Source organism: Lontra canadensis, unplaced genomic scaffold (genome assembly GCF_010015895.1).
Source record: "Lontra canadensis isolate GAN:19392208 unplaced genomic scaffold, GSC_riverotter_1.0 scaffold116, whole genome shotgun sequence".
Taxonomy (NCBI): Eukaryota; Metazoa; Chordata; class Mammalia; order Carnivora; family Mustelidae; genus Lontra; species Lontra canadensis.
Genome location: NW_022631110.1, coordinates 2,669,559 through 2,683,702, shown reverse-complemented (window position 1 = coordinate 2,683,702; position 14,144 = coordinate 2,669,559). Strand labels below are relative to the sequence as shown.

The 14,144-nt window shown below is 42.1% G+C and overlaps 1 protein-coding gene across 5 annotated transcripts in view; it reads right to left on the bottom strand.

Annotated features, from left to right (window-relative positions):
• CDKL5 (cyclin dependent kinase like 5) overlaps positions 1 to 14,144 on the bottom strand; it is a 225,304-nt gene that overhangs the window by 9,351 nt on the left and 201,809 nt on the right. For 4 of the 5 annotated variants that reach the window (XM_032840834.1, XM_032840837.1, XM_032840833.1 and 1 more), the window contains one exon: positions 11,767 to 12,165. In XM_032840834.1, coding sequence (XP_032696725.1) covers positions 11,779 to 12,165 — 387 coding nt within the window. In that variant the 3' untranslated portion in view covers positions 11,767 to 11,778. Of the gene's footprint in view, positions 1 to 11,766; positions 12,166 to 14,144 lie in introns of those variants that run through there. The other variant, XM_032840835.1, reaches the window with a different exon arrangement.

The window sequence follows — 14,144 nt, the reverse complement described above, 5'->3', positions numbered from 1 at the left end:
GTGTGAAAGGTGTGGTCTCAGGGAACACAAAGGGGCCCAGAGAATTTACCACCCTGTAAACAGGAACATAGTTGCATAAAACTTTGATTTCAGTGTGAACGGGCAGCAGGCTTGCAGTTTCTCCTTCAAGTTTTCAGTGAATCATGGCCTTTTAGGACTTCAGAGTACTGGGTGAGCAGAGAGCAAGGTTTGGGGTGACTGGTTGGCCGAGAGGAGTCCTGCTCTCCTGGGAGGGTGCACAGAACCAGTCACCCCAGGTAAAAGGGCCTCCTCTGCTCTGAGCTTTCACCCCCAGCACAGAATGCCCCCTTATCTAGGGCTACCATTTTTCGACAAGCTTAACATTTTGGAAACAGTTGGCCCAGGAGCTATCACTGGCTACGCAGAGGAGGCCCATGAGCTAACTGTGTGCTTTGCAGGAAGCGGTCAGACCCTATATCCCTAAGAAGGGCGATGTGGCCCTGTCTGTTGTGACCCAAATGTTTAACCTCTCTCCCTTGCCTTGCAACACACAAACATGCCTGCTCCTGAGCCTGCAACGGCCTTTGGGAAGCACTGGGCCAGGAATGGGCCTGGCCTTCCCCTCCTAGAGGAATGCATTAAGCAGGGATCTTTCGGGGACAACGACCAAAGTCTCCTCTGTCATTTACAGCTCAGCCTGAGTTTTCAGGCCCTTCCTTGGGAGAGGCTGGTAACATGGGGAGTGGAAAGGAGAGGTATACAAAAGTAGGAGCCTCTACTAGCGGCTCATTTTCCTGTTACTTTCTGTTTTCAAATGCCAAGCCAACTGAAAGCACTTGCACTAATGTGATCGTGGATATCACATTTACCTTCTCTGTGAGCGGGAAGCCTCCTAAAAGCCCCAGATCTCTTCCCTGCTGTGTTGGGCTTAAAACAGCTTTATATTCAGCCCACCATCTTTCTAATCCCCATGCTGTATACTTGAAGCTGGAAAAAGCTTTCCTTGCTCAGTATTCTCTCAAACACAAACATACCAAATTCAAGGTGGAGGGAAAAAAAAAAATCCTTCTCTGGCCTTAGGAAAACATGAATAAATCCATTTAGAGCAGATGCCTGATTGGAGCCCCTTACTGGAAAGTTGAATGAAATTTTATCATGACATGGATTGTCAGAGAAAATGGCAGAAGCATAAGAGCTCAGGTCCTCTGCAACAGCCGCACCAGACACAGGAGGGGAGTACAGTTAAGAGGAAAGAAGAATGAAACAGTGTGAGGTATCAATAGAGGTTCTCCAAGTAATTGTTCATGTTGGAAATTTTTGTTTTGTAAAGGTTTAATGAGATGAAGTCATATGCCATACAAATTTCACCCATTTCAAGTGTACAACTCAATGACTTTAAGTACACTCAGAGTTGAGTGACCATTATCACAATTTTAGAAAAATTCATCACCCCACAAAGAAACCCTGCACCCATGAGCCATTGCCCTCCCCCGCCCCCCACAATCAAGTCGCCCACTTGGCCCTAGGCAACCACTGATCCAATTTCTGTCTCTGTAGATTTGCCTATTTTTGACATTTCATGTAAACGGAATCATACAATTGTGGTCTTTTCTGTCTGGCTTCTTAGGCTTAGCATAGTGTTTTTCCAAAGTTCATTCATACCGTAGCATGTATCAGTACTTAATTTCTTTTTACAGCTGAATATCATTCCATTTATATGCATAGATGATATTGTATTTATCCATTCATCTGTTGATGGACATTTGGGTTGTTTCCATGTTTTTGGCTATTATGAATAATGCTGCTATAAACAACTGTGTACGAGTTTTTGTCTGGACATATGTTTTTATTTATCTTGGCTGTATACCTTGGAGCATAATTGTTGGGTTACATGGCAACTCTGTCTTTAACCTTTTGAGGAACTGTCAGTTTTCCAAAGTGGCCACACCATTATGCACCCCCACCAGCAATATATGAGAGTTCCCGGTTCTCCACATTTGTTACTGTCTTTCTGATTAGAGCCACGCTGGTGTGAATGAAGTACTATCACACTATGGTTTTGCTCTGCATTTCCCTGTGACTAATGATGCTAAGTATCTTTTTATGTGTTCACTGCCCTATGGTATAACTTTCAGATCCTTTACCCATTTTAAAGTCAGGCAGTCTTTTTATTATCAAATTGTAAGAGTTTTTAATATATTCTAGATACAATCCCCTTATCAGATACACAACTTGCAAATATTTTCTCCTATTCTGTAGGTTGCCTTCTTACTCTCTTGGTGTAATCCTTTGAAACATATTTTCAAATTTTGATTAAGTTCAATTTATTCTTCTCTTTTTGTTCCTTGTGTTTTTGGTATCATACCTGAGAAACCTTTGCCAAATCCAGATCATGAAGATTTACTCCTCTGTTTTCTTTCAAGAGTTTTATAGTTTTACCTCTTACATTTAGATCTTTGATCGATTTCAGGTTACTTTTTGTATGTGGTATGAGGTAGGAGTCCAACTTCATTCTCTGCATGTGGACATCCAGTTGTCCCAGCACCATTTGTTGAAAAGACTGTTCTTCCCCCACTGAATGGTCTTGGCATCTTTTCTGAGAATTCAACTGACCATAAAGGTGAGAATTTATTTCTGGATTCTTAATTCTATTCCATTGATCTATATGTCTTTTATGTCAGTACCACAGTTTTGATTACTGCAGCTTTGTAGTGAGTACTGAAATTGGAACATGTGAGTTCTCCAACGTTGTTCTTCTCCAAAAATGTTTTGGCTATTGAGTCCTGTGAACTTCCATATGAATTTTAGGATCAGTTTGTCAATTTCTGCAAAGCCAGCTGAGATTTCACATTGGAAACTGCTCCATACTCCAGAATTTAATAAACAATGACATATTGATATCCATAAGATGTTTATCTTCGGGTAACTTGTTTATAACAGCATATTAGTTACTTACTTCATTTAACTTATACCGAAGTATAAAACAAAACTTTTATTGAGGGACATCTGAAGCCTAACGGAATATTACTATTAAACACATGAACTATGTTTGTAGTACTATTTCTTTTGTGGGGAAAAATTTCAATTAAAAAAAATATATATAGTGTAGTAAAAACCCATTATTTTACCTTAGGTGAACATGTTTACTTTTATTCTCACCAATCCTAGAGTGTGAAAGTCTATACTTTCAGGAGATTTTTTTTTTTTTTTTAAATTGCAGTAAAATATACATAACAGAGTGCAGATGTTTAAACAACTAAAAGCAACGCTGTGAACAAAGAAGTAGCACTAAGTGTTGCCAAGATTAGAAAAAAAAATCGGAACTGATTTTGGTACTGAGTGTGAGAGAAGGTTATTTGGACAAAGCAAAGGTTACTTGGGCCTTTCAAAATAGATTCCGTCTCAGAGGGCAGAAGACTGCACCCCTGAGGTGAGTCTTTGAAGAGACGCTGACAGAAGCACATCTTTTTTGTCTACCTGGAGCATGGGTGCTAAGGCCTGCTGTAAAGGCTGCGGCTTCTGTGATTCCAAGAATAGTGCCAGGCTGGGTGCTTCTTAATGCCAACAACTTTACAAGGCTGATGTGAGGATCAAATAGCACAAGTCCATCTGAAGAGTATTAATGGGCTCTCTACAACTGGCAGTGCAGACCCAGTAACACTGCTTTTTAACTTCAAAGGGGTGCCAACTGAGGCACAAATAACAGCTAGCTGCTATTTATTTAGAACCTCTCAAGTGCTTTGCAGGTTACCATCTTATTAAATCCTCACAACCACCCTATGAAGTCGGTACTATGGTTATTTCCATTTAAAGATAAGGAAACTGAGGCACAAAAAAGTTAAGTAACACGCCTAAGGCCACACAAGATGTAAGTGACAGAGGTAGGATTCTACTCAGACAATCAGACTCCAGATCCTGTGCAAGATCTTGGCCACTTCACCAGTCTCTGGACCTCCAGTGACCTGTTTCAACGAACTGCTCTATTATCAAATCAGATCAACTAACACCTCCTGGGAGATGAATGATGGTACATGAATGGCCGTATGTCACGAGCCCCGCGTCAGTTTTCTATAGATGGAGACGCAGCAACTGCCCTGCTCAGTGGTGCTTGAGGGTGTGGGCTTTACAGCGAACACACTAGGCTTTAAATCCTAGCCATGTGACCGTGGGCAAGTTAACATAAAGTCCATAAACCTCAGTTTCCTCATCTATAAAATGAGGCCACTACTCGCGTCACTGAACTGCTGTGACAAGTACATGCAATAATAGAAGTAAAAGCCTTGGCATTGCGCCTGGCCATAATAAGTGCTACAAATAGAAAAATTACAAGCCAACAGAGAGTTTGATTCAGTCTTGATAAAAAGTATAGTTGAAATCACAAGTTTCTGGGACGATAAGGAGAAAAGCACGAGTGAAGAAATTGGAGACACGGTGCTTTTAAGAATGCACATCACTGGGTTTTAGCTCCCATCCTTTGCTTAAGAGAGATGAAGTTGAAGAATATTTATATATTTATATATGTTATCACACAATTTAAGTCCCTTCCCAAATTAACAATAAGACCAACTAAGCAAATGACCAAAGACAAAACTGGGGGCCTAAAATGGGTCAGTAAATCGGTTCCCACCGCCAACCTGTTTTTGTAAATAAAGTTTTATTGGAACATAGACACATCCATGTACATATTGCCTATGCTGCTTCTCTGCTACAATGGCACAGACCCTATGGCGCACAGAGCCTCAAATATTTACTATCTGGCAAAAAAAAAAAAAAAAAAAAAGTTTGCCAACCCCCTACTCTAAAACATGAAGAAATACTTCATCTTTGCTTTCTCCAACACCTGGAGCAGGAGGCAGACATCTCTTCCCATCCTCCCAAACCACCAAGAGTGAGTGTCCAGCAACGAGCAAAGGAGACAACACAGCACTCAAGTATGAAAGAAACCAGTTTTCAAAAGGCCAGGAGGGGAAAAAAGCTTTATAAATAGGAGAAAAAAAAAGACTATCATCATTAAGTAACAGGATTTGCCCTGCTTTAACATTACTTTCTGTCCTTTAAACTGCTTTCAACTTCAAAGGCCCATTATCCCCCATTTGAAATCAAAAGAGTCCTTTACAAAGAGGGAACTAACATGGAGATGCTTGCTGTTCAAAAGCGAGGGACCACAATCCTTAAGATGGGGACAGCCTGGTCATCACATCAGTCAGTGCAAAATCTGCATTTTATTAAAGACATTTGGGAAGATCCATTCAAAAATACATTGTGCTCAGTAAAAATTAACCATTTCATGCTGATAATTAAGGTTACCACGGAATAGATATTTGTATAATATTTACAGCAACAATAGAAATTTTACAGAAGTTTAGAATGGAATACATGCCAGAAAAAACTTGATTAAGATGTACCAACACATGATACAAAGAGTTATATAAACACTTTACAAATGGTTCATAATTAGCTTGTGAGGAATTTAAATATTCAACACTTTAAATCAGTTTGGATTCAAAAATTAAAAAGGTTAACACCACATCACACCCTTGCCACAGTAAAAAGTATGGAATTACACTCTGTATTATGGATTATAAAGTCTGTGCAATTAAGAATTTCCACTGATTCTTCATCTACCACAAATTTGGATGTTACATCATTCTGGCTTATCCATATGTTTAATTTCATGCATACGTAGGGTTCTCAAAATCACCCTGCCCTGTGTCTTCCCAGATACCCCTTTTGAACTTCCTAGAGATTGAAGAAGCTCAGAACAGTCTTCTAAGTATATACAGAATAACTACCTGAATTCGAAATGGCACAAAGCAATTCTTGGAGATAGGAATTAGGGGCAACTATTTTGTTGGGCTTTCTTGTTTCTGTTAATCCAAGTTTACAGTGAAAATTCACTTTTTGCAATCAAAGCTTACCCCTCCAGCCTGACTCAATCAGTGACCGAGGAGGAAATAAGGAGAGGGAAATAGACTGAGATGACTATACTCGATTGTGTATCTCTAGTGAAAATGGACTTTATACAAGCTTTGCTTTCCATTTTGGAAAATCTAAGCCATGGTGGAGAACTGAAAAGTTCTCCAAGAGAAAAAGCATCATTTTTTTTTTTTTTTCCTTGAAACTCTGAATGCTTTGTAACTAGAGCTTTTCACAACTCTGGCGATAAACACTTTAATCCCCCAACAGGGACAAAAGTCAAGGCATCTACCTTTTCTATTCCTGGGTTTCGTCTAATTAGCCCTGAAGCAGAGCACTAGGACAAGCTTGTCTGTGCCTGAAATGAAATCAGATCAGGCCTTTGGGAAAGTAAAATCCCAAACCAAAGGAAGTCCTGAGGAAATCTTAGCAGTCTGTCAAAACGGAAGGGATGGAGGAACAGATAAGGCCTCTTTCTCCCTGAAACTCTGTGCTGGAAGAGTAACAAACAAGGCAACTTCTAATCTGCATACAACATGGAAACCAATTTGTTTTTAAGATTCCAAAGGAGAATCAAAATGTGACCCAAGGATCAAATGGGGTTCAGAGAGCTTAACCTTGTGGGTAATGAAGGACCTTAGAAGTGAAGCCAGTTTCACTGCTGCAGTTCTCTGGCCCTAGAAATCCAACGTGCAGACTACTACAAATTTTTTCTGGCAAAACAAAAGACACACCTCCCTCAAATTTGGGAGTAAACAGTTATTGAATGAAGATACAATGTAGGTCATGATCATCTTTAATATCCTATAGGAAATACACAGAAAGGTGGGCCAGCCCCTGGAGTGGAGAAAGGTGGAGGCAGGACCAGGCCTAACGCTGATGAATTAACAAAGCACTAAGGGAAATGAATATTCACGTAGTAACTGACTTGGCACAAGTCTATGATCTTTTATAGTACATTCAATTAAAAAAGAATAGAATAGAATAGGGCAGCAGGCCCAGAGTTTCCTCGCCACCTTACTTCTACCACATTGTGTGTATACAGACAGACGAGGGACTCGTCCTGTCCCGGCTTCATTTTCTTACATTTACTCATGGTTTCGAAGACAGATTTTTTTTTTACGCAGCTGATGAATCAGACCTCAAGATATTCTATATCTCAGCTGGTTAAGGTACAAAATGAAGAAATCAGAACCACTTACAAGTTTTTGTTTTTGTAAGATGGTTCTTTAAGTCTCTGAGAGAAACTTCTCGTGAGATTCTGGCCCTGGAGATGAGCACTTAATACTAAGCGCAGCCCCTTTTAAAGAAACCATTCTAAAAAGTGTAAATCCGTTTTCTCTGCCTACACACTTTAATAGTGATGAACTGAAGGCGGCAAGGAAATATTTCAGTATGTTCTGACTTGGTTCAGTGTATCATACCACATCCCCAGCTCACAAAAGTATGAGTCTGCGGATCTCAGTGCTCGCATGGAGCTCAGTATCCCACTATAATGTAGGAGGTAACGAACTTCTACATATAAAAGCAGTGCTCTCCAGAAAAGTGTTGTGACCAGGAGAGAATATGCAGATTTCTGAGTCCCAGCGGAATGCTGGGAGTAAGTCGCAATGAGAGATTGCCCTTGCTGAAAGTTGGGTCACCACCCGGACCTAGGTGAACAGAAATGGACATAGCCTTCTACACACTTGAAAAGTAATCCTCTGGCCTTTAAAAAAAGTTGTACACTTATTGAGTCATTCTCAATACATAGCTAGAAGAAAATAAATGGCTTTTTTCCTTATTTACTCTAAAAACTAGCTTAAGAAGTGAGGATACTATGACGTTAACTAAGATAAGGGGTGCTGGGAAGGGAAAGTGGGAGAGCATTTCCTAGCGAAGTCCACTAATTTTCAGATTAGAAACATGCTAAACTGGCAAACTCTACAACCACAACATACTTTATAATACATGACGTGACTAGAAACTAACCAGCACAGCTCTGAGCTTAGAATTAAAGTACAACTGCATATGGCAAATCTTAAAGCAGGTTTTAAAACAGATTTAACCAAAGCGTACAGCACAAACACTCCTATAACAGCCACATCACAACCACCCGGAGAGAGTTTTTTTGCTTCTAATCGGTCTGTCATATGCCAATATTTGTAAAGAGCTATTAAATGCCTTGAAGAAAAGACAATGACATTTTCTTTTGGGAGACACAGCTAGAAGCCATGGATGCCTTTGAGCAGTTGGTAAAAATCATGCCAATCTGCCAGGCTGCTGCTTGCTTCTAAATATAGGCCTCGTGGCTCAATGAAAGATTTTCTCAAGATGCTGACCTAGAATTGAAGTTCTCAAACACCTGTAAAGCCCCTCTGCTCTCCTCCCAAAGGATGTACCTTGTAGCAGGCCCAAGACAATGAAAACAAACAGGATTCCAGGGATTCAAAAAGAGTGGTAGAAGATTCTTGCAGAGAATGTGATACTGAAGAGTTCATACCCGCCGTTTCTCCGGTAGCCTGGAGAGAACAAGGACAGAGCTGAGCTCCGCAGAGCAGTGAGCATGGAATCCAGGAGCGCAAGGTTTCCCAGCCTCCCCACCACTGACATTTGGGGCTGGATCATTCTCTGTTTGTGAGGGGATCCTGGGGATGCAGGATGTTTAGCAGCATTCCTGGCCTCTACCCCCCAGATGCCCTAGCTCCCCCACCACTGCCGGTGGTAACAACCAACTATGTCTCCCTATATTGCCAAATGTCCCGGGGAGGCAGAACTGGCCCTGACTGAGAACCACTGCCACAGAGACAGCTCACCTGAGCTCCTCAGTACGGAGCACTTTTGATCTGGGGCCCCGCAGAGGCTAACCCTCAGACTAAGACCAAGCGAGGTTCAGTCAAAGTTCATTCAGAACTTCCGAGAAGAAAAACGAGGATGGTGGTAAAGCAAAAGTAGAAACGCCGAGAAACGGAGTTTCTTTTCAAAAGGAGATCGGCAATACTTCGTAAAACAAAGTAATCCATAAGCCTTCAATTCAGCGGTATTTTGTCCGTTAGGAAGTTAGGGCAGAGAGCAGAATACGAACGGCGTAAAATTTCCCTTCCTAAGGAAAATGCAGACTTTTGTGACTTTAAATCAAATCCTTCTTATCATGGATGGCAATTTCTGTGAGGTCAATGGTTCATCAACCAGAGGAAAACAGCAGTTAAAAGCTAAGAGAGGGCTCATTAGATTTGAAAGAAAACTTGACCATTCCCCTCGGCGAGCAGGAAGAGAACGATACATGCTAGAAATGCGGATTGTAGTTCACTTATTATAGCTTACTGAGGTCAATGAAAAGGCAGAATGGACAAAAGCGGAGACGAGGATAAAAGAGCTACCTCAAAAACACTAGTTGAAAACACTGTAGATATTTTCTGGCTCAAATCTGGGAATGTACGGAAAGTATGTATTGACTCTTCATCAGTTAGGTTTACTTTGCTCTAGGTAGAAGGCAATTATTCTAGCCCTTCTTTGAAGAACCATCATGAATATAAATGTTCTGCAAACATCTGAGATCCCAGTGTTAGCAAGGATGAGAACATGGGAAACCAGCCCCTAGGTGACAACGAGCCTCAAATGCCACGGCATGGCAATGTGACTGCGCAGTTCCTAAGCGCACAGCACAGTGAGAAGTCTTTCCGGAGGAAAAAAATGTAGTTTCTGGTTTGCAAGGAGGGGGGATACAAGGTACAGATCTAGTAGGAAAAATAAGAGTTACACACCCTTTTAGAGTCATTAGTATCCAGGCAAAAACTGCTAAAGGTTCACGTCACTTAAATAACTGTGCAGCTTTGCCTGGGAAAAGCCAGAATTCAGAGCTACTTGAACAGTACTGAACTGGAGAAAGAAACAAGATATAAAAAGAACCGAAGAGCATGCAAACTATTGGTTTGAATCAAATCGTTTTAATGATAGTACCCAGTTGAGTTTCATTTTAGTGCCTATTACACTTATTAAAATCAAATAAAAAGCACCTTAAAATGACCTCTATATATAATCAATACACATCATTATAGTAGTTATATAAAAATGTAATATGCACACAATTTAAGCTTCAAGGAAACAAAGACCTTTTCTTTATAATCTTTATAATCATCAGAGCTATAATTCTCAATGTCTTGGGGGAGGGGGAACAGTAACTCAGCACATTTCAATTATCACTCACTTGATTCAGGGGCTGATCCTCTCAGAATCCTGGGACAAGTAATAAATATTGAGAAATTACCACTTGAAGGGGTGGGGGTGGGTCTTTAAAAATATTATTGCTAAGAGACTACTTCCAAAAATCGAATTCTCTTGATAGATGATAGTGAGGTGATTTCTGTCAAGAATGGCCCAGAGACACCAGGCTGTAACCCTTGTTGGCCACAGGCCTCGATGATGTTTGAGAGGAACTTGGGAGTCGAAGGAGATCAAATGAGGGAAAGAAGTCCCGTTCTGACCACATGTGTACTGATGTCCATGATAACCTTGTTATAAATGGACAGTCCCAGGAAGAAAGAGTGAGTATAGCAGTTTTCTCTACATCTGGAATTGCTTCAGGAGCCTTGTAAATATACTGCAAACAACAACAGCAGAACATTTGGAAATAGAAATGCCACACACGGATCTCCCACCCCACCAGCCAAGAGTCTGCGGCATCGTGCACAGGACTCAGGAGCATAGAGCTGGTTTGCAAGAGCTGCAGCAAGGTGCCTCTTGCAACCTCGCAACCTAGGAATGTTCACGGGCAAATCTTTGGTCTACACTCTACACGAATGCTAAGGAGAAAAGCAGATTCTCTCAACAAAGACCCATGAGTAACCCTGGATCTATTCTCCCCTCAGGTGCAAGGAACGTCCCTGGATGCGAACAGGAGCCGACTGTGAAGACAGAGACGAGGCCTGCTGGAGTTCTCACTGGCCTAACCGACTTTCTTGCCTATGGGTTCGGGAGGAGATGCTGCATCTTATCTGCTACCAAGGATCCCGTCTAGAGGCTACGGCGGGGCCTACAAGTTGAGCACGGTTCCCACTGTAAGTCACACACAGCCGCAATTCAACTCCCTTGATCAGAAGTATAATACTCACTTCATATCACAAATGTATAAAAATATGGCAGATAGTGTCATAATGATACTTTCTTTAAGTGATCATATTTATAAAACAGACAGATATTTACCATATATATATATTTATATATAGAATAAAATACTCCTGATGCAATATATAAATGTTACTGTTTAGTTTTTATAGAAACTACTGTAGCTGTCCCACTGCTTCACAATGTTCCAAACAGCTCAAAATAACTTTACATTTAACATAAAAGGTATGATTAGAACAGTACAATATTAATTATAAATAAATGTTACAAATCCTATCAAATATGGAAGTTTAGAAAACAATTTAAGACATACAGTTAGTTCATCTGCTAACCCTTCAAAGGGATCCTCTTGGATTACAATAAACCCCATATTTAGTTTAGGCCGGGAAAAAAAAAAAATCTGTGGTAAGGGCATCAGTCGACATGAATTTTTCTATCCCTTGCAGTACCAGAACACATCCTGGCTTTCCCAAGTTCAACAGGGATTGCACTAAAGCTGGAATGTACAGGGGAGAAATTGGCAAGAATGTCTTCTTCCTCAATGGCACACTCTATCCATTCTCACACAAGATCCGTGGGGACTGGCGGTCCCCAAGGAACTCTCGCGGTTCTAGGATCCCTGACTACCATTTGCGGCCGTGAGGAGCCGGGGGGCTCCACACATACAATATTGCACTCACCTTCATAAAGCTGAAAATCCTGGCTGACCAGCCCAGCCCAGCTCACTCCCCGCCCCCCACCCCTCCCATCCCCTCCCCACTGGCTTACCTACCCCCCCCACCCCTACCCCAGCACGCGTTACAAGGCTGTCTCTTTTAAATCATTCAGATTTGGCATTCGAGACCGATTTGTTCTGTTATAGGGGTGCCCATTTGGCCCACTCTTGGCACCCAGCTGTTCAGAGTAGGAAGGCCCCTCTGTGGCACTCCGGGTCACAGAGGACACGTGCCAACCAGAGTCCATCTGACCTGGCAGCTGGAGGGCTGGTCTGCCCTTCGGTGTGGGCTCCTGCCGGATGTTACTGCTCGTGCCAGAGGCCTGGCTCAGAGGGTGGATCCGAATTTCTGAGAAGGAATTTTTGGCTTGTTGAGTTGTTAAGGGCTGGAAGCGGGGGTCTGAGGAAGCCGGGTGATTTGAGGCTGAAGAGAGATGTAACAGCTTGCGCAGTGATTTTAACGGCTGGCTCTGAAAGAAAAGATGAGAGCGCATATAGGACTTAATTTAGAGTAGACTCGAAAGCTGGGAGAGACGGAGCACAGATCGGAAATGACTGCACGTAGCCAGCGGGGCAGGCACAGGGGAGGAGGGGCGAAGTCTAGCCTTAGCCTTATCTGTCTTTTTGTTCTTGTTCAAACAAGATCCAAGTTAGTTATCTTTAATGAAAAAAACCTAGGAATCTAGAGAAGTCTAGAGCTGGTGTGGTGGCTGATCAAAGGCTCAGGCACCTTCTATCTGGCCGCATCCCATCTTTACAGGGGGGAATCTCATGCCTCAGCCAGCAGGAAGCAGCAAAAGGAACACGCCTCTCCCTTTTTGAGAAATCTTCGCAACAGCTCCATATAAACCTGCCACTTATTTTTTCACCAGCCAGGACTCAGCCATTCAACCCTATCTAGCTAGCGGCAAGAGAAAACCGAAGAAATGGAATGTTTTGATTAGGTAGCAACAGACTCGCCTAAAAAACACATACCCCCTTCTGTTCTGATCACCCCGATCTTCCCTTTCCCTTGACACTGTAAAATCTCAATGTTCCCTTTCTGTGCTTTTACTTTTTTCGGGCTGGGGGTAAGATCTGAGCACTGAAAAGTGAACAAAGCAGAGAAAAACAAGCAAAAGCCCTACAGACTCTAAATTAACACAACGGACTCACAGGAGGCTTTGGATTCCTAACATGGGCTCACAGCTGCCCTGCTTGTCTCCTGAGTGGCTGCGGCCCGGATTCCACACATGCTGCACTGCGGAGGGGATTGTACTTCAAGGCAGAACGGAGGGTCCTGGCAGCCACCTACCCCGCACTGGGCAACTCTTCTCAGGCGACTGCTGAACCACGGCTCCCCCACCAGTGAAAGGGGCTCACTCCCCTCTCCTCCTCTGTGTAATGTGCGATGAGGCTTACCATCAGAAGCGGCATGTGAAAACACCCTGAAATTCAGGGCCCTCGACAGGGACCCTGCACTCAAGATGTACCCCTACCCTCTGGCTACCAAGTCTCAAGGGCCATGCGTTTAAGGGCTTGGCAAAGTTTTAATAAAATGTTGATGATCTCAAGGAATACTACAAGATTTGAAGGATCAGAGCACTGAAATCGAAGGGAAATTGCTTGAGAATGGACTCAGAAATTGCTCCTAAGGAAGCATCTGCCATGGCTATTCCAGGGTCTGTCCACAAAAGCTCTGTGGTCCCCAGGGGAGGTGGCACAGTACAGTGTACATCCCAAGTGCTCCAAGTTATGCTTTTTGTTACTGAAACTGGTATGATAACACAATAAGACTCCTGGTGATTTTTATAGCCCTGACCACATGCGACTGTTGAGCAATTATAATAATTTGGGTCCAGCTAGAGATATAAAGTAACCTGAAAAGAGCTTCTTAGCAAAAGGAAATGGCTACACAAGGAAGGTTCTAAAGCCCCATACTCTTTTTCATAAAACTGGGAAGAGAACATCAGGCTGTCACTCAGAGCCTTGTGCTCTTAGTTCGGATACATAGCCAACAACTTGGGTATCTGGTTCTCTATACCCTTTCTATCACCTTCCCTGCCCTTAGCCGGTATTATGTTAGAAGCAGAAAACATAAATGGTTGGCCAAATACAAGTGAAATTTGGGAATTCCCATCAGTGGCTCTAAGTAATAGTTAAAGAAAGTAAGCAACAAACCTATAAAAATAGACCCTCTTTGTCCAAATCACAGAAATCTGTGGCCATCTATAGGTATAAGCAATCCTAGAGCTCCAAAAGCTCATCAGGTTGTCAGAAATTACAGTACAGAGGCATACTAACTTTATAAAAATGTTAGTATCATCAAAAACAAGTTAAATTATGTCACTGTACTCACTAAGGGATATTGAAAAGATGCAATATTACATTTCCAATCATAATAGTTGTCCAAAGGAGATACACCTCAGTTACCTCAAAAAATTTACTGATTCATTTTCTGTTTATCCCC